The sequence below is a fragment of the Culex quinquefasciatus genome, chromosome 2, assembly GCF_015732765.1.
Source record: "Culex quinquefasciatus strain JHB chromosome 2, VPISU_Cqui_1.0_pri_paternal, whole genome shotgun sequence".
Classification (NCBI taxonomy): domain Eukaryota; kingdom Metazoa; phylum Arthropoda; class Insecta; order Diptera; family Culicidae; genus Culex; species Culex quinquefasciatus.
Genome location: NC_051862.1, coordinates 125,836,522 through 125,861,560, shown reverse-complemented (window position 1 = coordinate 125,861,560; position 25,039 = coordinate 125,836,522). Strand labels below are relative to the sequence as shown.

The following is a 25,039-nucleotide window of genomic DNA, read 5'->3' as shown; positions in this document are numbered from 1 at the left end:
TTAAAAACCCATTTTAAGCTCTTAACAACCATTTTAAGCTCGTACAAAGGGTCATTGTACTCGGAAAAATAAGCTTTATCGCTGTGAACAATAATATCAGCAATCTAAGCTTCATTTTAGGACCCAATTATACGGAAGCTTAAAACATTTTCTAAAAGTTTTTTTCATTGAAATGTTGAAATTCTGGATCTCAACGATTTTTCATTAGCCACAGTTAACTTATAGATGAATTGTTCAACATGTAATGTCACCATCATTTTCGAAATATAAAAACAAAACTTTTTTTTTTTAAACACAAGCACTTTCAGCTAAGAACTTTTTTTTCAAATACCAGAAACAACAAAATCACCAATACCGATAGAAACCCGTTATTTTGTGGTTTCTATTATATTGAAAAGACATTTTTTTTAAATAACAGAAATGTAATCTTTTACATTAAAATAACGTAATTTATTTTTTTAACAACCTTTTTTTGTAAATTTGGCCCGCAATCTCATTTGAGTTTCAAATTTGGCCCGGCCTCCAAAAACTTTGAGCACCCCTGGTTTAACTTCTTTATTTTTTTGTTACAGTTATCCAGACTTAATAATCCGAAGTTTCAATTATCCGTAGTTTGATTATCCTAAGGTATTAAGCTCGAATAATCAAATCATAAAAAAAGTGTCCGAGTTTTTTTTATTCATCAGCGCTCCCATATTAGTTTAAATCCCAGACCACTTTCAAGCATTTTTGTGGTCATATTTGAGCTCAACATTCAGAAATAAGACAACAAAAATACATATTTTCGTAATTCGATTATTCCAAGGTCTTCAGATAATCGCAATCCACAGCATAATAATGTTGAGTGGATCAAACAAGCTACAGATCATTATCAACTCAGGAAATGCTTAATCTTGGAAAATATTTTCATTGGCTTAATAAAAAATATTAGTTTAAAAAAATCTGAACATAATTTTAGGTATGTATTCCTAACTATTTTGATATTGAAATGTCAAATTTCTTAAAATCCTTGTAAATTTTCTAATTCTTGAAAACTGTTCGAATCAACATTACACGGAGTTTTTACGGTTTTGTCGAAAATCTCAGAATAGAAATAAATCGAGTTTTAAAGATCTGTGAAAGTGAAAGGTGAGTCATAGCTACATAAAATGGGAATTCTAGAAATCCGCAGATTCACCCTTTTGAACTTTTACTACGGAAATTGTCACAAATCTGTGTCTGTTATCTGTTCAAACTGTATACATTTGAATAACGACCTTGATCGACCTTGTAATTGTGCAAAAAAAAAGAAGTCATTGTTTACTGTTTAGAACATACTTTCATCGTTTAATTTTCAATTAAGCAACTAAACTTCATGACTTTTGAAAATAAAAACTGAGTTTTAGTTCACACAATATAACAAGATATGAAACTTTGAAGTCAACAATTTTAAATAGAAACGAAAACGAAACTATTGGCACTACGCCCCCCGGGGCATGGCCTTCCTCTAACGTGGGATTTCTGCTCCAGCGCCTCTGACGAGACAGGAGAAACCGGGACCGACGTTTTACTTCACCATCCGATAGAAGCTCAGTGGATAAGGCGGGAATCGAACCCGCGTCTCATAGCATCATCGGGATCGGTAGCCGAAGCCGCTACCCCTGCGCCACGAGACCCACATTTTAAATAGAATATAGCAAATTAAAATATTGGCTATTTTCAATTTTAAACCTCATCTTAAACCATCTTAATTGCTCCCATCTTTCACGACCGATTTCTTTGAACACTTCAACACTCACTTTTAAAATTCCAAGTCCCATAATTAATCACGCCAGCCAACCATCCCTTCCCTTTTGCCTCTAGAATGCCCCAAATTATGGTCCCATCATCAACTCACCAATTCTAAATTCATTATTCATCCGATAAACTCCAAAAACAGCCGGCCAGCAGACCGTTGCACGCACATGTGCAAAAATTCTGCGAATATCACTCAAAGCTCACTATTTTTCCGCTGACACTAATCATTTCCCTTCGCCAGCAAAGTCAACTCAATCGATGTTCAAATATTTGTTCCGCCTGGGCGGCCACATATGTTTTGACAAAATCTTCCTTTTCTTCTTGCTACTCTTCCTGCTTGAACTATAAACCAATCCAAGGTCCTTTTAAAAACGTGAAACTCCCGAAAATTCACCCATAGAAAAAAAACCTTCCGCAATCGCGCGCGCGCTTTTCCTCTTTCACACACACCCACTGCAGTGCGTCCGCTCGTTACAAAATTTGAAACATAACTAACGCCTCCGCCGCAGCATATTTGCGAGCAGAACCCGCCATCATCGGCGTCGCGACGCCGTCACACGCGCCACGCGCCCGCCGGGAAGCTCCCGCAACAGCAGCAGCAGCTGATATGCGGACGACCACAGCCAAGACGACGACGCTCACACACGGCCTGCTGCTTGTTTGTATTTTGTTATGTTGCGACGACCGACGTCGCGACGGTGCTCACTGGTCACTACTCACTAAGCCGTTGCTCACTGCGATTGATTGATGTGTGTTTTGGTTTAGATGGGTTGCAATGAGTTTTTAAAAACAATACGAATTTCGAATATATTTTTTCAAGCTTCTTGAAAAACTTTTCCAGATGACAATTATTTTGTATTTTTAATCATGTTATTTTAATTTAATTTATTTTATTTCTTTCAAAAGTGATAAAATGTTTTATATTATTTTGTTCAAAACTGTAAAAAATTAAACTATTGTTTTGTTGAGATAAAATCTGTTAAAATAACACATAAATATCGAATTTATGAAACAAAATAATCCTTCGTGCTTTGGTTTCTCAGTGTTATGAGAGCAGTTATTAGAGCAAACGAAGGAAGAATTCCAAAAAGTATGAGTGAGAAGTGAGAAGGTGAAGGAGAGACCGGTTTCACTCAGCAGCGATGTTTATGCTGCGTGTGGTTTGTTTTGTTGCACACGTGGTTTCTGGGGGCGGTGAGGTTAGTGCCTGTGGTTGTCACGTAGCATTATGTGAAGGCAAACCACCGACCGCGAGCATCGTAAAATGTTGCGCGCAAACAAGTGTGTGACGCGTCGCGGGTTGTACGAGAACAGATGTTACGGGGAAAAGGTTGTTTGGATATTTGAAGGTTGTGTCATTGTGATTACTTTCATTATTTGTATTCATTTATTATTGTTGATTCATACCAACTTTTGATAGACGATTTTCCAAATACAAACATTTTTTATCAATTTATTTCAGACTCATTATAAAGCTTTTAAGAAAAATACATTTTTGCAATTTCGTCGTGAAATTACCTACTTTTCCTATCATTCTTGTACGACAAAAAAACCTACTTTTCTGTACCAAAAATAACAGAGTCGAATAGCAACACTTTTCAAAATAAATGCTGAAAACTTCTACTCTTCAGCACTGAAATGGGTGCTGAAGAGTTCAATTTTTTTTCTTTAAACGATTTATTGACAGAATACATGAACATTTGACTATTAATCTCACTCAATGGGTGTTTATCTGGAACTCGTTGCAAAACTTGAATTTTTCAACACTCATTGTATTTATCCCACTCGGTGAACCTCGTTGGATAAATGTACGACTCGTGCTGAAAAAATCCCCTTTTTGCAATTTGTTGCATAAACTACTATTTTTTTAATTTTGTTGTATTTTGTAATTTAAGTATTACTGTATCTCAAAGCCGTTGGATCGTATTAAAAAGTGGTCAAAGACACACTTGTAGGATTTTGGACGAGCTTTCTGAAAAAATACACTGAAAGAAAAATACACGCCAATTATATGAGATTTTTCAATTTTTAAGATTAAAAGTTAAATTTTAAGGTGATGTCACGATTTTTTTTCGTTCAATATTTTTGAGGAAATAGCTTAAGATGTTACAAAAAGACTCACAAAAAATGCAGGATGGTATGTCTCTCCTAAAAAAATACAAAAATCATTTAGTCTCCATATTGACCATTATCCTATGTCCAATCCTTGTGAAAATATATCGATTTACAATATAAAAATGTTGAAATAATTACTTTTTTTGGTGGTTTTTGGCAATTTATACAGACTTGATTTTTCAGTCTCGGAAATATTTTCACCGGAATGCTCGTCCAATTTCCCATAAGTTTGTCTTGAACAGCATTTCAATTGGATGTATGGGCTTACAGATATAATTCCCGATTTGATTTCTAATTGGAGGATTGGAGGACAAAACAAAAAAAAATCATTTTTCAAGCAAGTTTTCACTAAATGTATCATACTATAAAATTATCAAAATTATATATCTTTAAATAAGGAACTTTTCAATAAAACTTCAAGGTTTACTTCAAACAAGAATAGAGACAAAAATTGTTCATCACACAAATTTTCTCCATGCCATTTTTTTTTACTTGATAAAATGGTTTACGCCCAAGTTTACGCCGGTCGACAAATTCGACGAAAGGCAGTCCACCATATCGCTAATATTTTAGCATATACAAGAACAATCGGCAACACAATTGGCATAATGAATCTCAAGTCTGGAAAAAAATCCACATTCTCACTCCAGCTTGGAGAAGGTTCGAGATCGCACGTGAACGATGAAACAATTGTTGATGTTGTGGTGGTGGCACAGAGATGATGAACATCCATTCATTCTTCAGATAGGGCCAAGCTCCCAAACGGAAATGAGGTGCGTGAAGATACGCGAGTGCAAATAAATGTCGCGCCAAGCCACGAGCACGACAAGCCAAGGAAACCAGATAAGAAGCAGTCCAAGCCCGTTGTTGGTCTACTACAAACTGTTTAGTTCTACACAGACAGGTTGACGTGCTGACAAATCCGGGCAGCGCTCCGGGCCTCTCCAAGCCACGGAGCAGATATTTACACGATACACGGAGGTTTGTCAGGCAACAAGGTGTAGGTCAACGATCACGTCCGACTCGTAATAGCTGCCATGGAACATGAATACTGATGTTCTAAGCACACACTCTCTACGTTCTTTGGCGGTGCGGTTTTTTGATTGAACAAAACAATCAAACAATCTCGTGGCTCGTGTTGGACTATTATAATTATGATTTGTCGCCAAATCGTTGGCGTATTGCTGCATACGTGTGCATTATTGGCAATCGAAGGTTGATGTTCTTCTCAAATGATTTATACGTGATACACAGAACGATAAACTCATGCTTAAATGTTGACTCAAATGTTCTGACTCACAGAAAAGTGTATTCAGATTAGTGTGTAACAAACTTTATCTTTTTTGTGGACATTTAGGGCCCAAATCCCAACTACGAGCTTGAAGGATACCTTAAAACAGTGTTTCTCAACCGGTGAGAAAACTAAAAAAAAATCTAGGGATTTTTTTATCAAAGTTTAATGCTAATAATTATATTTAAATTGCTTGTGAAACATGTGAATTTCTTTCCATTTTTCCGTTTATTTTTGAAAATGTCTAAAATATAACGGGCAAAAACTTAAAAATTATGAATGTTTTCCGAAGAAATAAATTTCTCTGAATTTTCATATTGTTTGAAACATGAAGAGTTTTTGAATATTTTTGATCTAGTTCTCAAAAATTAGCTGTACTTAATTTCTTTGATACAGAATTCATTGACATTCAGTTCATTTTTTTATAATTTCCTCGAGTTCTGATTTTTGTCGATTATGAGCTAATCCTAATGTTCTTTGTAATAGATTTTTCTTTACCATTTGTTGGCTGTTTAAAGTTTTATTTAGACATTTGCATTCCATTGAAAATAAGCAGGTTATGAAAAATTGTTAAAATAAATCGCTTAAAAATTATTGCAAAAGTTTAAACATATTTAGAAATGAAAATTTTTATCTTTCTACATAAATTAACCAAAATTATGATTTTTGTGAATTGAAACAGAATTTATATTTGAAGGGAGGAATGAAGGTCTTGAAAATAATCCTTAAAAGGATGTTTGAGGTACTTTGACCGCGTAGGCCAGAATCTTGCATACATTTTGGTGCGAATATAAATACGAACTCGCCTCATTCCGTCATCAATATCGTCAGCACCGGGCCATGTTACAAAATACAGTCCAGACTCGATTATCCGAAGGCCTTGACAAAATTTCACTTCGAATAATCAAAACTTCGGATAATCGAATCACGATTTTTTTTTCGTTTTCTTATTTTTGATTGTTGAGCTTTAGTATGACTCTTATACTACTCTAAAGTGATTTAGAATTTTTAATCCAAGAGTGCGGTCAAAACGGCGATGATGGAATGTTCCAAAAATGCATTTTATTAATTTAACAGCCATTCAACCATTCAAATTACACTAAAATGGGGTCGCAGAACTCGAATTTGATGTTTAAAGTAAGAAAATAAAAAAATACGAAAACACTTTTTTTGTTCGTGATTCGATTATCCGAGTCCCATACAAACCTTCGGATAATCGAACTTCGGATAATCGAGGCTTCGGATAATCGAGTCTGGACTGTACTTGAAAAAAGTAATTTGTAAATTGTTGTATTGGTGACGACAACTTGGGGGGGCTTCAAAATAAATATGATTTTTGAAAAAAAAAACTTTTCGTTGATAAATATTTGTTTAACAAATCCATAAAATATTTCATATTCATAATATTATGATTCGATTGATTGATAGATCTGATATTAATTTCCTATGCAGATTGGTTGAAATAAAAATTTACTGTTGAAATATAGTTGTTGCATATTTTGATAAGATCGATAATAACATTTTCTGTTTATTTTTTTTTTCTGATTATAATAATCAATCAATATTCAAAATTAGGCTTAAACATTGAAAAAATGTATATGTTCAGCAAATTAAAAGGTATAATTCCTGGTCAACCTTTTGGCGGCCATTTTTGTTTTAGAAAAACATTCAAATCTTGATTCAAAATGAAAAAAGGTTGGTTCTTCATTTAAAAAACAAAATATATAAGTGCTAAGTAAGATTTTTTCAACAATCAGCGGCAAACTCAAAGTCGATGTCGAAATTGAAGGGACCATCGTGAGCGGGAGATATCAAGTTACAGAACGAAAAATCAAAGCATGCTTCTTAAAGAGACTGAAAAACATATTGACAGCTAGAGCATTATTGATATCGAGAAGATCGACAGCCCTTTTGATCCTCGGTCCTAACCTGGTCGCAGCACCTAAAAGGACCTAATAAAACTAAGTTGTGAAGAAAATAAAATAAAAAAAGATCGACAGCCAAAGAGTCGACTGTATAGTTAATTTAAAGTTTAGAGCCCCTCCCCCTTCAAAATCAAAATCAGAAATCGGGGAATAAAAAAATAGTTTTTAAAAAAGTTAATGGAAATAGAAGTCAAACAAATTGGAAACAATTGAAATAGGTACATTTTCCTGCCTTTAAAATAATATTTAGCATGTCTGGGATCGATCAAAAATATTTCCAATGTTTGTGGAATTCCGCAAAAATCGTCGCAAAAACTTTTTTTTTGAGAAAAAAAAAACTCTAGATATTTTGAAAACCAATGCAATGATTGCAATACAACTGGGCAGGTGTAAAATGCATTTTAAAACACTGTTTTCATTCAAATGGTAATACATGGCTTGTAATTTAAATTTTTATATTATGTTATTGCCCCCCACTTGACATTGGGCAGAGCCAAGGGGCATAAACTTAAAAAATATTTGCAACGGCCTAAGAGCATTTAATTGGATAAAAATAAGAAGATAAGAAATTAAATTCCTTTTTTTGTATTATTGGCGAGGTATTTTATATTTTAATTATTTTCAAATATTTTGAACTCTTACAATAAGAGCTTGAGGCCATTAAAAAAGTAAATGTATAGTTTTATAGTTTTTTTAAAGAGGTCCTATAAACATATGGAACACAATAGCTTAAGGACCTTTTTTAAAAAAAAAACTCTAGAATTGTTGTCGAAATAACACTTGCATAGCTCAAAACATTAGGTTCTTAGAAACATATATCGAAAATTTGATTTTTTTTTCAACACCTGTAAAACTAAAAAACAATGTTCAGAGCAGTTCATGTGTCCTAAAAAGCAAAGAAAAAATATTTTAAATGTATAAAGTTAGTCTTATTGTATGTATGTATTTGAACCCCCGTCATGACAGAACTTGGCCATGACCATAGTATATTTCAACTGAGACGGTTCGGTCAGTAACCACCATATATCTCAAGAACCTTTGAAGCGAATACCTTTCTCTGGCTAACGTTTCATAATTTTGTAAGAAAGGCTCTGTTTCACTTCTGGTGATATTAAATCGGGTTTTATATTTAAATCCCAGTCATCTGCTGGTATGAACAGGAAGGTGCTGTGTCCTATCCCTCGCCTAGACCAGACAAAAATCCATGATAATGCTGTCAGACCAAGACTGTCAGAACAAAGAGAAAAAGTAAACAATCTTGGTCTTTGACGTAGGTGCACACAAATCAAAAAAATAAAATTTGAAAAAGAATTAAATTTTTCGAATTCAATGACTGGTTTTGGACTGCAAATTGGAAGGTACTCCAGAAAATGATTAAACAGTGTGGCGTCGCCTTATTCGTCCACTTTAATTCTGATCGCGTTTTCTGTTTATACCTGAACAATCTTGAAATTATTTATACGGATTTGTGATTCCTCTCATTCCCTTGGGTATAAACAAATCGTTTAGTCGGGATTCGGGAAGCTGCCAAGGTACGGCGCTTCCCGAATACAAATTTGAGCATTTTAAAACGCTTATTTTGAAAATTTTCACCAAAAAACTACTAAATAATGAGATTTTGAACAAAAACCCCTCTTGCCCGATTAAACTTTATCGATTGAATCGGAATGTAGAAAAGAGTTCACAGAATATTGTCTCAAAATAAAATATCAGCTATCAAGAACAATTTGTAAAATTAAAAACAACTTTTTCTAAACTCAAAGGGTAATCTCCTCATCTAAGCAATTGAACGTTTAGGTTCGAATATAAATCTTATCCTAGAGACCACCGAGACTGAATTAAAAAAATAAATAAATATGTTTTGAAAATGTAAAAAAAGTAGTTTCTGAGATACAGCCTTACAAAGAATTCAAATTTTTAAATATGTAAAATTTACCTGTAATTTTCAACAAACGATATCCCGGAAACAATTGCTCTGAATTTAAATGCAAAAAAGTGAGAGATTTTATGATCTCTTCACTTAAAAAAACAAAAATTGTATGGAAACTCGTATGGAAATGCAAATGATGCTTATTTGCGTCTTTTAATATTGATTTCAGTTGGGAACGCAGTTTAGAAGCTGGATAAGGATAACAATAAATAATCTGAATCATCTTTTTATTATTTATCATAAACTAAAATTTAGATCAATCGAAAACTGACCTTGAATCTACTCACAGCTCATTTAAGATTTTTTCAAACACACCTCAATAAAGTACCGTTTTATTCCGCATAATTGCACCGCAAAAAGTTTACAGTTTAACACCGGTTAGTTCTGCTCCAGTGACTTCCTTCGAGGCAGCTTGCCGGTTCGCGTCCCAGCCAGCGCAATATCAGTGAACAAGTTAATGAATATTATCTCGCCTACCAAATCTGAAATCTGCCCAATAAAATTATCACTTGTCCGTGTCGAAAATGTCTTCCTCCTTGAGCCTCTTGCGAGAAACGAGAGCCACGGTCAGACGATGTTCGTCGTGCTGCTGCTTATCGGGTGCCAAATCTCGTTAATTTTATCCGCCCCCTTGGTGAATGAACAATTACGCCTTGGTTGCGATGCTGATTTTCGCCGAATCGCTTCATTAACAGGAGGACACACTTCAATCGGTCATTGCCCCACCACCGGCATTGCCGTCCACCATCAGCAGGTGACTCTTGTACAGCTCTTCCTCGAGCAGGATCTGCTGCATCCGCTCCTTGGCCTTTTCCTCGAGCCGCTGATAGAGGGCGTTCTCACCTGGAACCTGACAAAAGAGATGAAACAAGCAAAAGAGCTGAAACAAGCAAATGAACCAGACCAGCTCGATGAACGCTTTCCGCCTCAGGACGAATATCTGGGTGAACTCGATCGCGATCACGTTCAGCAAGCGCTGCCAGATTTGGAAGGGGGAAGAAAGATTATTGAGCAATGACCAATACATTTCCACTGAGTTAACTTTATTTGTGTAATTACCTTATTCTTCAGAAACAGCGAAATTTCACCAAAATGATCTCCATCATAAAGATGGAAGATTTCCTTGCCCGACTGCGTGTAAGCCGCAACAGAACCAGTGTGAATGAAGCAAATCCAACTTCCAACGGACCCGGCCTTCACAATCTAGCAAGAAAATCTCAAAAATCAGACTTTGACCGCAGAAAGTCATGTAAAGCTCAACCATATCATTCGGCAAATAGATCTCCTTCTCCATGTTCCGAACCAGCGCCAGCAGCAACGATCGTGGAACGTCCTTAAACACCGGTACGGTCGTATAAAACCGCGCCGCACTATGATCGTCGATCTGATGCCGCAACGGTTCGGACAACGTGCTCAGAATCTTGTCCTCGTCAAAGTAGCACTTCTCGAACTTCTTCTCGTAGTAAAACATCAATCGGTTTGCCATTTCCTTCGGAAACTGCTTCATGCCCATGTAGGCCTGCAGCTGGCTGACCGATTCGGCGTAGTTTCGCTTCGTTGAGTTCGTCATGGTGGTCAGCTTGAAGAACTGGACTGTTGGTTGGAGGTTTAGAACGAGAACATTGGAATTTCATACAAAAGAACCTACGAATCAGATACAACTGGAAGCAAATTCCCACGATGATGCAAACGGCGCCGAGGACCTTGCCGTGGACAGTCGTCGGAATCCCGATCTCGCCAAAGCTCATTACGAACAGGTAGTACAACACGGTTGAGAAACAGTGCCCGTAACGTCGCATCATGCCGTTGTCGATGTTCAGAAGAAACTTGACATGCTCATCCCAGAGAGGATCTTCACCGTATTGAGGCTGCAAGTCATAAGTGAAGATCATGGAAATTATCGACATATTTAAAGTCAGTTACGTCTTCCACGACAGTGGCAGCAATTTTGTAAAAACAGTTGCACCAGTGAATGAATAGTCCAGATATCAGGATCAAACGGAGTTTGTAGTAGTTGATCATTCCAAACCTGAATCGCTGTGGGTTGTAACATTAGACGAATGTACTATCAAATAACAATGCGACTACCTCAAAGATATTGATGATATATCTCCAAATTTTCCACAAAGACACCACCTTAAACAACAAAAGTCCGCTGACAACATTCAAGACCACTTGCAACGCAGCTTCATTTCGTATAAAGACCCTGGCGAACAAACTTGCCTGAAACATGGACAAGATCAGTAATGCTTCAAGATCACATTCAACTTCCATACCGGAAAAGCATAAATGAAATCAATCAAGAACATTCCCTTCAAATAATTAACAAAAACGTCCCACGGACCAAGGCGGACATGCTGATAGTACTGATCCGTCGAGAACCCGGTCAAACAGTTGACCACAATTTCGGCCGTGGACAGCAAGTTAACACCGGCGGCTATAAAGTATACGTAATTCTCCCGCCGCATCGTTCCAGTGAAGGCGATCGTAAACGGAACGGCCAGCATCAGCGCGTACGTGTACAGAACTAGCCAAATCTCCCAGTAAAACCGGAACCGGCTGAACGGATGGATCATGAACCAGTGCCGGCTCTTGATGTGCCGAACCAGCTCCGACCGGAGCAGATAGCTGGACGTGTAGTAGCGGACCGTCTGCGGGTGCCGGGGATCGATCAAGAACCACTCCCGGAAGCGGAAGGCGCAGCTTCGCGGGGATTCGATACGGTTCGTGAGGTAGTGGGGTTCATCTGGAAACTTTCATTTGATTAGATATTTTACGTTAAATTTAATTTAAAAAAAATCGTACCTCGCAGGGTGCAATCGTGTTCAAATGTAATTAATTCTAGGCGTTGGCTCTGCTGTGAAAGGCGTGCAGGTTCACCCTCGATTTCATGTTCGTCGTGCAAATCCATCTTTCAAAATCGAATAAAAAAATTGTTAATCATGACCAACTAGATTAATGCTTTGCAACTAATAAAAAGAATGAAAGTTTAAAATAATATTAATGGACCACGTGGACACTTTTTTTCGGAAATACATGTGCCGGTTCTCACAGCATCTAAACACAAAACATCCATTTTAAACCCAAATGTCTTTTGCAGTTTCTATTGCAAGCTTCTGCACGAACCTAAGAGTTAAAAGGCTTAAATGTGGAGAGCACCCAAGCCTCTTTTTACCGTAGGAACCTTCTACCCCACACTCAAAATCTAGCAAAACAATGCCAAAGGGCCGTTGTGGGTTTGTAAACAAAGAGTGTATCCCTTTCATGCCAGATGTAAACATCCTCTAGCGTGAGCAGGACACACTCTTTGTTTACAAACCCACAACGGCCCTTTGGCATTGTTTTGCTTGAAATATTGTTCACCACAGTGTTGCATGAAAATATAGGTGATTTTTTTTACATCTGTATGTTCATGTCAAATCTACGTGAAACTCAGGTGGCTAAGCTCCATCAATTTCCAAGCGAACCAATACAACCATATACCACATCACAAGAATTTCACGTCAAAGTTGCAACAAATTCACGCAGATTCTAGCTTCTGGGAATGTTACCATCTCATGATTTTCTTGTAGACTTGAAAGTACGGGGCGCTGGGGGGAGGGTTTTTTTGCTTTTTTTGTTGTCAGGGATTTCTGAAGAATTAAAAAAGGGCTTGTTATTTTCACAATTTATTTTCAAAATTTGACTATTTTCACTTATACTAACACTCATTACACATTGTTAATTACGTCACAACACATCAAACACTCTTGGCACAATATACATCAGGCCTGCCCAACGTACGGCCCGCGGGCCGGATCCGGCCCGTGGAGCCATTTCATCCGGCCCGCGACGGCTTTTCAAAATAGTTCTATGAAATATTAAATAAATAAATTGATTGTCTGAATTAAAAATAATAGCTTGAGATCAAATTTCAACACATTATAACAACATTCTTCATCTTCGAATTGAATTCTTATAATTTCCATATTGATATTTTCAAACAGGAGACTGGTGAAAACAAAATTATCCATTTCGTAATGTTGTTAAATTTATGAACAAACTTGGAGTGTTGTCTAAAAATGTACAAAAAGACACTAAATTTAAATTTCCTTAGGTTTAACTGTGTTTTCTTCAAATGGAAGTTTTTTTTCTATTTTCTATTTTTTTAAATAAATAAGTAAGCAAAAGCTAAGGTTTTTTCCAGAACAACTTTTCAGTTTGAAAAAAGCTTAAAAAAGCAAACTATTCATATTGAAAAAAGATCGCTGCAATTTTTTTTAATATTAAGAAATGTCTCAAAATGAGTCAAGAAATCAGGGAGCAAAAATATATTTTTCATTAACTTTGAATTTCGAAGAATAACGAATTTTAAACGATTTAGTACATATTTTTTTCACTTTTTAAATTTTGTGGGTGTTTTAAAATATTTGAATAAAGTTGCACAACAACGCAAATATTGTTTTTTTTTGTAAAGGATAAATATTTGAATCCCAATTTCTATTGAATAAATTTTATCATGTCTCATTGATTTTTTTATGTTGTAGTTTTGAAGAAATTAAAGCATAAAAAACTGCAAGCAACGACCATTGAAATTTGAATGATTTTGCCTTCCTCACTGAGGTAAGGCTATAATCCTGCTCGAAAAATGAACTTTTGAAAAACAGCTCGTAGACCTATATTCATGTATACCTATCGACTCAGAATCGAAAACTGAACAAATGTCTGTGTGTGTGTGTGTATGTGTGTGCGTATTTTCCTGGGTGCTCAAAATTCTTGCCGATTTTTCTCGGCACTGGCTGATCCGATTTGAGTCAAATTAGTTGCATTCGATTCGGTTTGGTGCCCCATACTGCACTATTGAATTGTTTGAAGATCCGATTAATAGTTCAAAAGTTACGTACATAAAAGTGTCAGAGTTGCGAATCGGATCTCACATAAATGCATGTAAAATATGTCCAGACCCATCACCCGACCCATCGTTGGTTAGGTTATCAAAAGACCTTTCCAACGAGTCCAAAATATTGAAGTTCTGGCAACCCTGTTTCAAGCTATGACCGATTAAGTGATATTTATGTACTTTTTTGATGCCGGATCTCACATAAATGTATGTAAACTATGTCCGGATCCATTATACAACCCATCGTTGGGTAGGTCATCAAAACACCTTTGCAATGAGTCCAATACATTGAAGATCTGGCAACCCTGTCTCAAGTTATGACCACTTAAGTGATATTTATGTACTTTTTTGCAGCCGGATCTCACTTAAACGTATGTAAACTATGTCCGGATCCATCATCCAATCCATCGTTGGATAGGTAATCAAAAGACCTTTCCAATGAGTCCAATACATTGAAGATCTGGCAACCCTGTCTCAAGTTATGACCACTTAAGTGATATTTATGTACTTTTTTGATGCCGGATCTCACATAAATGTATGTAAACTATGTCCGGATCCATTATCCAACCCATCGTTGGGTAGGTCATCAAAACACATTTGCAATGAGTCCAATACATTGAAGATCTGGCAACCCTGTCTCAAGTTATGACCACTTAAGTGATATTTATGTACTTTTTTTATGCCGGATCTCACTTAAACGTATGTAAACTATGTCCGGATCCATCATCCAACCCATCGTTGGATAGGTAATCAAAAGACCTTTCCAATGAGTCCAATACATTGAAGATCTGGCAACCCTGTCTCAAGTTATGACCACTTAAGTGATATTTATGTACTTTTTTGATGCCGGATCTCACATAAATGTATGTAAACTATGTCCGGATCCATTATCCAACCCATCGTTGGGTAGGTCATCAAAACACCTTTGCAATGGGTCCAATACATTGAAGATCTGGCAACCCTGTCTCAAGTTATGACCACTTAAGTGATATTTATGTACTTTTTTTATGCCGGATCTCACTTAAACGTATGTAAACTATGTCCGGATCCATCATCCAACCCATCGTTGGATAGGTAATCAAAAGACCTTTCCAATGAGTCCAATACATTGAAGATCTGGCATCCCTGTCTCAAGTTATGAGCACTTAAGTGATATTTGTGTACTTTTTTGATGCCGGATCTCACATAAATGCATGTAAACTATGTCCGGATCCTTCTTTCAACCGATTGTTGGTTAGGTAATCAAAAGACTTTCCTAATGAGTCCAAAACATTGAAGATCTGACAACGCTCAATCTCAAGTTATGCACGGAAAAAAAAGTGTGCGAGAAATCGTGAATTTCGATTCATGAATTCGTGAATAAATTTGTGCATGATTTCGTGATACCTTTCATGATTTCATGAATTTTATTCATGAAATCGTGCATAAAAATGCACGAATTTATGAATTTTATTCATGGCTAAAATATTTTACGAATATTCATGAATTTTCCTTCATGAAATCATGCATATCACTATTCATGATTTCATGACTGATTTTCATGAAGTCATGATTAAACTGCATGAATTCATGAAAAATATTCATGATTTTACGATTATTTATGCATGCGTAAATTTTACGTCGTAAAATTTTATTCGCGAATTTATGAATCATGTTTTTCATGATTTCATGAAAGTTTACATGTTTTCATGAATAAAATGCATGAATTCGTGCACAGCATTCATGGGTTTATGAATTTTTATCCATGTTTATGACGAGTGATCTTGATCAATCAAGAACAGTTTCGTTCGAACTGTCATGTTTGTTTTTCGCTTGCCAGTTCAGCCGCGTGTTTATTTGCCACGAAGTCAAACGCGTTGTGACTTGTCGCGTCCTGTTGTGTTTGCCGGTGAAAGTGGCCGTGATTTGTGGACCCGGGATTTGGAGGTGCTGTCCACCGGAACCGGGAAAAGATCTGCGGCCGTTCCGTTGGAAATGGCAACGGAGCCAAGGGCTAGCAGGAAGAGGACCGAGCGGCAGGAGGAGGACCAAGCGTCAAGAGGAGGACCGAGCGGCAGGAGGGGTAACAAGGTAAGATATCTGCAAAAGACGGAACAGTTCCCGGTTTGTTCGCGTGTTAGTTTTGAAGTAGAATCAAGGGGGACCTGGTCCATCAGACAGTTCCCGAGTTTTATCTCCGCGTGTGGCAGTTTCTTGGTCGCGGACTCGTAGGGATTTCGGTTTTCTGTCAAATGCCGGAGCATTCTACGCGTGTGACAGACATTGAGGTTTGTTTTGGTTTTGGAAACGAAAAAATCCCGTTTTTGATCGGTTCCCTTGTATGCGCTGAGTGACATTTCGGTGCTTTGTTTTGAGCTCGAAAAGGGGACATAGTTAAAGTATGTTAATAATTTTAATATTGTAAGTATAAGCATTTTTTAAGTATTTAACCTATTTAAAGTTTTCGAAATTTATAACGTATTAAAATAATTTTAAGCTATTAAATTTTCTTAGGTACTTTTGTAAAGCATAATAAGTTTTGTGAATTATCATTATTTTTAGGTATGGTAAATATGCTAATGAAATAAGGTATTTTTATTTTTCCAGGTGTGTAAATATTGTGACTTTTAAATGTTTTTAAGTATTTCAAGTATTTCAAATATTCAAAGTGTTTAAAGTTTGTTGAGTATTTAAATAATTTTAAGCATTTATTTTTTTCTAGGTATTTTAATATTGTGAGCATTAAAATATGTTAAGTATTTGAAATATTTATTTTTTAAGTATGCTAAATATGCTAATGATTTAAGTATATTCATTTGTTCAGGTATTTTAATATTATATGTTTTTAAAGTTTTTAATTATTTCAAGTATTTGAAACAATTGAAGTGTTTAAAGTTTGTTTAGTATTTAAATAATTTTAAGCATTTTATTTTTTCTAGGTAGTTTATTATTTCAAGTACTTAACATATTTTAATTATTTGAAATATTTATTTTTTAAGGTGTGATTTTAAGTAATTTCATTTTCAGATATTTTAAAATTCTATGTTTTTTAAGTTTTTAAAAATTTCAAGTATTTTAAGTATTTTAAGAATTTTAAGTATTTTAAGTATTTTAAGTTTTTTAAGTATTTTAAGTTTTTTAAGTTTTTTAAGTATTTTAAGTATTTTAAGTATTTTAAGTATTTTAAGTATTTTAAGTATTTTAAGTATTTTAAGTATTTTAAGTATTTTAAGTATTTTAAGTATTTTAAGTATTTTAAGTATTTTAAGTATTTTAAGTATTATAATTATTTTAAGTATTTTAAGAATTTAAAGTATTTCAAGTATTTCAAGTATTTTAAGTATTTTAAGTTTTTTAAGTATTTTAATATTTTAAGTATTTTAAGTATTTTAAGTATTTTAAGTATTTTAAGTATTTTAAGTATTTTAAGTATTTTAAGTATTTTAAGTATTTTAAGTATTTTAAGTATTTTAAGTATTTTAAGTATTTTAAGTATTTTAAGTATTTTAAGTATTTTAAGTATTTTAAGTATTTTAAGTATTTTAAGTATTTTAAGTATTTTAAGTATTTTAAGTATTTTAAGTATTTTAAGTATTTTAAGTATTTTAAGTATTTTAAGTATTTTAAGTATTTTAAGTATTTTAAGTATTTTAAGTATTTTAAGTATTTTAAGTATTTTAAGTATTTTAATTATTTTAAGTATTTTAAGTATTTTAAGTATTTTAAGTATTTTAAGTATTTTAAGTATTTTAAGTATTTTAAGAATTTTAGGTATTTAAAGTATTTTAATTATTTTAAGTAAAGAGTTGAACTAGTTTTCGGCTTTAAAACTCTGTAATGAAGTATACAAAAAAGTATTTTACGTATTTATTTATGTTATGTATTTTGCGTATTTCAAATATTTTGAGTTTTTGTAGTATTTTATTTATTTTGCGTATTTTAAATAGTTTTTAAAGAGTTTTGAAGTATTTTAAGATTTTTAATTTGTCGAGTATTTTGAGTATTTTATTTCGGTGTTTTTTTATTTTTCAAATTTTCAATTCAACTCTCTATGACTCTATTTTCGTCAAATTAAAGTGTTTGATCATCTGCAATGACAAAAATAAATCCCATAATTGTAATTGATCACTTTATTGTAATTGGAGTTATTAATGAGACAAAAAAATAATGGCTAAATTATACGAATTATCGATTATTCTATTATCAGTACATCAGACAATCGAGTCTGGACTGCACATGTAATCCCTTAGGTCTTTTTGTATTTAATTAAAGTTTTTGTTGTATTTTTGTAAAGTAACGATCGGTACCCAATTAACTAAAGTTACTATTGTATTTTTCATTCATTTAAAGCATTTTTGAACATCACATATATGGGACCTTTGTAAATTTAGAATGTCCCCAGTAACCACCGGTAACCGGTGACCGGATCCAAAGTGGCCAAGTGTGGCCAGAGTACATTGGAATCACATACAATGGCCACAGTTTTAAATTTCATGAATTTTGATATGTCACAAGACAGAGTTCCTTGCACATTCCAAAATGTCCCCAGTGACCACCGGTAACCGGTGACCGGTTCCAAAAGAGCCAAGTGTGGCCAGAGTACATTGGCATCACATACAATGGCCACAGATTTAAATTTCATGAATTTTGACATGTCACAAGACAGAGTTCCTTGCACATTCCAAAATGTCCACAGTGACCACCGGTAACCGGTGACCGGTTACAAAGTGGCCAAGTGGGGCCAGAGTACATTGGCATCACATACAATGGCCACAGTTTTAAATTTCATGAATTTTGATATGTCACAAGATAGGGTTCCTTGCACATTCCAAAATGTCCCCAGTGACCACCGGTAACCGGTGACCGGATCCAAAGTGGCCAAGTGTGGCCAGAGTACATTGGAATCACATACAATGGCCACAGTTTTAAATTTCATGAATTTTGATATGTCACAAGACAGAGTTCCTTGCACATTCCAAAATGTCCCCAGTGACCACCGGTAACCGGTGACCGGTTCCAAAGTGGCCAAGTGTGGCCAGAGTACATTGGCATCACATACAATGGCCACAGATTTAAATTTCATGAATTTTGACATGTCACAAGACAGAGTTCCTTGCACATTCCAAAATGTCCACAGTGACCACCGGTAACCGGTGACCGGTTACAAAGTGGCCAAGTGGGGCCAGAGTACATTGGCATCACATACAATGGCCACAGTTTTAAATTTCATGAATTTTGATATGTCACAAGATAGGGTTCCTTGCACATTCCAAAATGTCCCCAGTAACCACCGGTAACCGGTGACCGGATCCAAAGTGGCCAAGTGTGGCCAGAGTACATTGGAATCACATACAATGGCCACAGTTTTAAATTTCATGAATTTTGATATGTCACAAGACAGAGTTCCTTGCACATTCCAAAATGTCCCCAGTGACCACCGGTAACCGGTGACCGGATCCAAAGTGGTCAAGTGTGGCCAGAGTTCATTGGCATCACATGCAATGGCCACAGTTTTAAATTTCATGAATTTTGTTATGTCACAAGACAGAGTTCCTTACACATTCCAAAATGTCCCCAGTGATCACCGGTAACCGGTGACCGGTTCCAAAGTGGCCAAGTGTGGCCAGAGTACATTGGCATCACATACAATGGCCACAGATTTAAATTTCATGAATTTTGACATGTCACAAGACAGAGTTCCTTGCACATTCCAAAATGTCCACAGTGACCACCGGTAACCGGTGACCGGTTCCATAGTGGCCAGGTGGGGCCAGAGTACATTGGCATTACATAAAATGTCCTCCGTTTTTTCACAAAACAGGGTTCCTTGTCAATTCCGACAACGATACGATATGAACGATATGGTAAATGTACAGAAAAAGTAATCCGGAAATTGTGAAAATCGTACCATGAAATCGTGAATATTACGAGTTTTACTTTACGAATTTTTGAACTATGCATATTGGGCACGAATTAACCAGGAGCCGTGAATAAATATGCATGATTAGACATGCCCGAATATACTCGTAAACGTGAATTAAATTCATGATTTCATAAAAAAAAATCACGAATTCATGAAATTTATGCATGATTTCATGAAGTTTATACATGATATCTCGAATTTTTTTACGCCTTCAAAAATAAATCATAAAAAATATTCCAGAAGTCATGAATTCTGTGCACGAATTCATGCATAAAAATTCACGATTTCATGAATTTTATGCATGAAATCATGAATTTTTATTCACGATGTATATTTTTTCGACCGTAATCATGAATTTTTATTCATAAAATCGTGAATATTTTTCACGACTGCATGCATCTATTTCATGAAATCATGAACATTATTCACGTTTACGAGTGAAATCGGCCATGGAAAGTCATGCATATTTATTCACGATTCCTGGATAATTCGTGCCCAATATGCATAGTTCAAAAATTCGTAAAGCAAAAATCGCGTTATTCACGATTTCATGGTACGATTTGCATGATTTCCGGAACACTTTTTTTTCCGTGTGACCGCTTAAGTGACATTTTTGTATTTCTTTATTGAGAAACAAGCTGACAAACTTCGTTCTGCCTTTTTTTCGTTTGTTGACGTTTTTGACTTTTTTGCTTATTCAGCCTCCTGTGATCAAAACTTGATTTTAACCTTTCCCATACAATCTGAAAATTTTCCGGAATCGGTTCCAGAGTGGCCAAAGTTGTAACTTTTTGGCGTAAGAACCTTCCTTGGACTCACGAACTTACCATACGAACCCAACGCAACAAAGAGCACCTCGATCGGACGTTCCGTGTTGAATTGATTCGCGTTCGAACAAAGCCGTCGTAATTTTGCATATATATATAGAAGATAGATAGAATTTGTGTCCAAACCCATCATATCACCAAATGTTAAGAAAAAGTGAGGAAGGCAACAACCACATAGGTGGATTAAGTTAGTTTTTTACATAAAACATATATCCAGGTATTTAATTGCAATCGTAAAAAAAAAGTATTAAATTTTAAACAAACAAAACTGAAAATAAATCGAGATATATGAATCTTATTTACAACACTATTTATTTTATTTATGCTTTAAAAGAACCCAATCATAAAAAATGTGTTTACTTCTTCAACGTTTATTAAATATGAGTTCCGGCCCGCCACCGTTTCAGCAAAATCAGATCTGGCCCGCAGGGCAGGCATGCCAGATTTTGCAGATTTTCGGGCACATCACAAAAACGCAAATGAGTTTAACTTGATGGCAAAATAATATATTTAAAATCTTTTTTTGGCAAAAGAAGCAAAACATTCTTATCTTTTTCGTGAGTAATTAATTTAATTGAAAATTACCGAATAGCATGGCAAAACAATATGTTTGAGCACTGAGCCTGTGCTCGAAAATCTTCAAATGTGGCATCCCTGCCGCAGGGCCAAAAGGTTGGGCACCCCTGATATACATAATATCTAGCAAAACATTGTAAAAGAGCCGAAGTCGAAGTGTAAACAAAGAGTCTATCCTGCTCGTTCCTAAGGTAAATATCAACTGACGTGAGCAGGATGGACTCTTTGTTTACACTTGGGCATCGGCCCTTTTACATTGTTTTGCTTGATATTTTCCTTTGCATTGGATTGTCCAGCAAGTTTTTTTCACACACGCGACTGGTCTGCGTTTCCGGTTCTCCACTTGCGGCTTGTGGGACAGATTGGCTGCTTTTCCTTCTTCCGTTCGCGGCCAGCGCCTTCTTCGCAGCCTGTTTTGCTCCTTTGACCTTGCGCACCTCTGGCATCATGTGATTGCCCTGAAATTTCTGGTTCCATAACCTAGACAATAAGAACATAATAAATTAACTCAAAAATTGGCTAAAATGATGAGAAAAATACTTACAGTTGCTCGCATAAATCTAACTCCACAAATAGAGAAAGAATGCAGATTTTTCCGCAGTCGATAATCCACCGAGACAGACGAAAAACTGAAACCATGTTCAGCTGTTGAGAATCACCAGCAGACTGATTGTCCTCAGACTTGCAGGCTGGCTCAAAATTTTCAGACAGGAAAATCATGCAGCCTTCCATCTCTGGTCGTCGTCGTCACTTTTCACCACAATGTTGCATGAAATGGTAAGTGGATATTTTCCATCCCATTTTGCTTGCGAATGTGGCATGAATTTCATGCAAACCAAAATCAGCTGACATGCAAGCCACGCCTCCAATTTTTCAGGCAAGAATTTCACGTAAAATTTAGTTGTGTCAGTGTAGGCTGCGTAGGAAGCAAGTAGGATTGACGTGAATGCATTGTGATAGTTGCATGACTCAGGTGAAATGATTTTTGGGACCAAAAATTGGCTGCTACCGGAAATTTCATGCAACTACCTATGTGGTGAAAGGTTTTTTGAATGGCAGGACTCAAACTGACGATTCGATCGCAGTACACATTGTCGTTTGGATAACTCATTGAACTGTCATTGACGGATTTGAAAAACGCTCTCTCTCTCGTTTTTTTCCCTTAAATACAAAGTGTTAGTATTTTTTTATAAATATTTATTACATATTTTAATTAAAAATATACAATTCTATCTCTTTAATTGCTAGAATAATGCCTGGACTTCCTAGGTCGGATCTTCAAGCCATGGCCGGCGAAAACGCCCAGATTCTGAGGCAGCTGGAGGAAGATGTTGTGCAGATCCAACGTCTTGCCCTCGCAATGGCCACACGGATTAAGCAACTTGCGGAAAAGCAGCAGGAGTTAGAAGCATCGCTAGCCTCGATTAACGACTCAATCTCGGCGCTGGAGTATTGTCGTGCTTTTGAGCGGGCAAAAGCCCAAGCCCAAGCCGAAATGGACGCCGATTGTGATGATAGGTAGTTTATGGGCACAATTTAGTTGCTTCAAATAAAGATTATTTAAAATATTCTGATATTTTTTTATTTCTTGGTAATGTCTAGACAATATCTACATTAATTATAACAAATCAAACTATTGCCAATTTTCGTAAAAAACAGAAACATAATTATTTTTTGTTCAGTTGGTCAAAAATGATTTGACAAAGTTCCGCTTTTAAGGCTAGTATGCAGATCGGAAGGAAAGGTCAAGGAACAGCTTTACGAACACTAGAACAAAGGAGAGAGAGAGCGATTTCTTGGGGCTTTTCTTCACCCTCTCTGACTTGCTTGCGCTGCCACTGCTGCCCATTTGATTTTTTTCTTGACCGGTTCCTTCCGAAGTGCGTATACCGCTTTAATTTGGTAAATTTTTATATTGGATTTTTTATCAATGCTGATTTCAATAGTTGTCAGTATTAAACTGTTTTTTTTTTTGTAAGGTTCTATGTTTCTATGTTGAATAAAAATTACTTAAATATTTTTTCCGATTTCAATATTTTTTTCATGTTTTCAAAACGCAAATAACATTTTTTCATTTTTTTTTTTCTTTCAGAACGAACAACGATTCGATTTCATTCGATATTTAATTTTTCCGATAGCTAAAATCAAGCTACAGTCGACTCTCTGGTTGTCAATATCCAAGGGACCGTCGAGGAAGAGAATCATCAGTTTACAGAACGATGCAAAATGAAAACTCGATTGAAAATATGTTTTTCTTGGTACTCAGCTATGGAAGAGAATCATCACGCAGAAAAATCCGATTGTAAACCTAGCAAAATGTTGGGTGTACACCACAAAAATGATAGTCATCTCAGGGCCTGCAAACATGTTTGTCCAAATCAAACCAACATTTTTTGTCGATCCAACAAACATGTTTGTTATGGCCTAAAATGACATTTTCAATCTATCAACTATCATGAGGGATGGTTCAACAAACATGTTTATCGAATGAATAAACTATTTTATGAAACTGATAATCTGGTTTAACATGTTTTTCTTCTTCTTGTCTTATTATTCTTTATTTTAAAAACAGTGTTGTTTGTTTATGTTCAATTTATTTATTTCGCACAGTAAGCATTTTACGTTAAAATTTAACTAAAATAATCACTCAATATTCCACTAATAACACTGTTGTCCAGCAACTGCAGCCAAAAAAATCCTCCACTGACGTCATGGTGTCACGTCATCTAATGTGGGAAAAATAATGAAAAAATATGCAAATATTTTAGAATAAACATCTTTGAGCATAGTTCAATGTGGCATTATTTGATCAAAGTAGCATTTTGTTAAAATAAAAAAAAGACCTCTAACAGCAGGAAACCAGGAACCTTCGCCGGAACTGGACCAGTAATCCTATATTTGATTCGCGACAATCACAAATTGGTAAAAGAAGAAAAACACATTAATTATCAATATTCAATGCTGAAGATAATAAATACTTACGACCTTGCCTCATTCTTCACCATTATTTTTTTTAAAAGCCGTACAAAGAAAACATTTCGTGTCCTTTTCACTTCGGCCATCTTATAATTCAGTGAGGGTGAAAAATATACACTCAAAATTTTGAGTACACGGTGAGAAAAATCAAATCAAAGGCAACAAACATGTTTGCCAAACTGACAAAATGTTTGTGGAATGAATAATATGCGATTGTTAATTTTATTAAATTGGTTTGTTGTTTTCATAAACCAAGATATGTATTTCTAACAAACAGGTTTGTTGATTCAAAATAACATAATTTCCGTGCGTGATGGCAACGTCCAGCAAACAAAAACAAACTAATGTCAAACACCCTTCAAAGCTTCGTTTCGCAAAGAAAAATGTCTATGCAAGCCATGAGATAGTGACAATATTGACAACCAGAAGAGATTTTTAAAGCAAACAGAATCCAAGGGACCGTCGAGGAAGAGATCCTTCAAGCAAGAGAAAATATCGAGGAATAAAGCCAATCGAAGTATGCAGTTTGAAGGGACTGAAGAATTCATCGATAGATGGAGCAATATTGATATCGAGAAGATCGACAGCCAGAGAGTCGACTGTATATCTATTAGAGTGTAACAAAAATGACTTTTTGGCGGGCATTCAAGGGTTTGTTCCGGTGGGCATACAAATCTCAAATCCAAAATATGAGCTTGATTGGACGTAACAGGAGCTGGCGCTCCGCCCTTCAATTTTAAATGGGATTTAACCCGTAAAACAGATTTTTTTCAAAAATGTCACTTTAATGTCAAAACATCACTGGCGTGTAGGCCAGATCCTTGCGCATCTTTTGGTATATA

The 25,039-nt window shown here is 35.5% G+C and overlaps 3 protein-coding genes across 3 annotated transcripts in view; all 3 read right to left on the bottom strand.

Annotated features, from left to right (window-relative positions):
• Positions 1–2,261, bottom strand: part of LOC6038269 (thrombospondin type-1 domain-containing protein 4) — a 332,455-nt gene extending 330,194 nt beyond the window's left edge. Inside the window, exon 1 of the mRNA XM_038252070.1 lies at positions 1,877–2,261. The gene's annotated coding sequence lies outside the window, so the exon portion shown is untranslated. The remainder of the gene's footprint in view (positions 1–1,876) is intronic.
• A 7,166-nt stretch (positions 2,262–9,427) lies between these two features.
• LOC6038273 (potassium/sodium hyperpolarization-activated cyclic nucleotide-gated channel 1) lies at positions 9,428–11,948 on the bottom strand. The gene is made up of 9 exons (XM_038250777.1): positions 11,843–11,948; positions 11,314–11,783; positions 11,126–11,260; positions 10,961–11,074; positions 10,686–10,905; positions 10,299–10,630; positions 10,097–10,240; positions 9,942–10,013; positions 9,428–9,887 (listed from the first exon to the last, which is right to left on the bottom strand). Exons 1-9 carry the CDS (start codon positions 11,946–11,948, stop codon positions 9,744–9,746), a joined length of 1,737 nt encoding a protein of 578 aa, XP_038106705.1. The 3' UTR covers positions 9,428–9,743.
• Positions 11,949–20,975: 9,027 nt separating this feature from the next.
• LOC119767626 lies at positions 20,976–21,962 on the bottom strand. Its single transcript, XM_038256589.1, has 2 exons — positions 21,766–21,962; positions 20,976–21,701 (listed from the first exon to the last, which is right to left on the bottom strand). The coding sequence occupies exons 1-2, from the start codon at positions 21,951–21,953 to the stop codon at positions 21,473–21,475; spliced, it is 417 nt and encodes a 138-aa protein (XP_038112517.1). The 5' UTR covers positions 21,954–21,962; the 3' UTR covers positions 20,976–21,472.
• Positions 21,963–25,039: the final 3,077 nt, after the last annotated feature.

What these genes read in the sequence shown, in the direction of transcription:
- LOC119767626 (XM_038256589.1), bottom strand. Translation starts at nt 21,953, where the DNA reads ATGGAAGGCTGCATGATTTTCCTGTCTGAAAATTTTGAGCCAGCCTGC. An exon ending in TTAGATTTATGCGAGCAACT is followed by an intron (nt 21,702 to 21,765) that starts GTAAGTATTTTT and finishes CTTATTGTCTAG; the next exon opens with GTTATGGAACCAGAAATTTC.
- LOC6038273 (XM_038250777.1), bottom strand. Translation starts at nt 11,948, where the DNA reads ATGGATTTGCACGACGAACATGAAATCGAGGGTGAACCTGCACGCCTT. An exon ending in ATATCATCAATATCTTTGAG is followed by an intron (nt 11,075 to 11,125) that starts GTAGTCGCATTG and finishes TACAACCCACAG; the next exon opens with CGATTCAGGTTTGGAATGAT. An exon ending in GGAAAGCGTTCATCGAGCTG is followed by an intron (nt 9,888 to 9,941) that starts GTCTGGTTCATT and finishes CTCTTTTGTCAG; the next exon opens with GTTCCAGGTGAGAACGCCCT.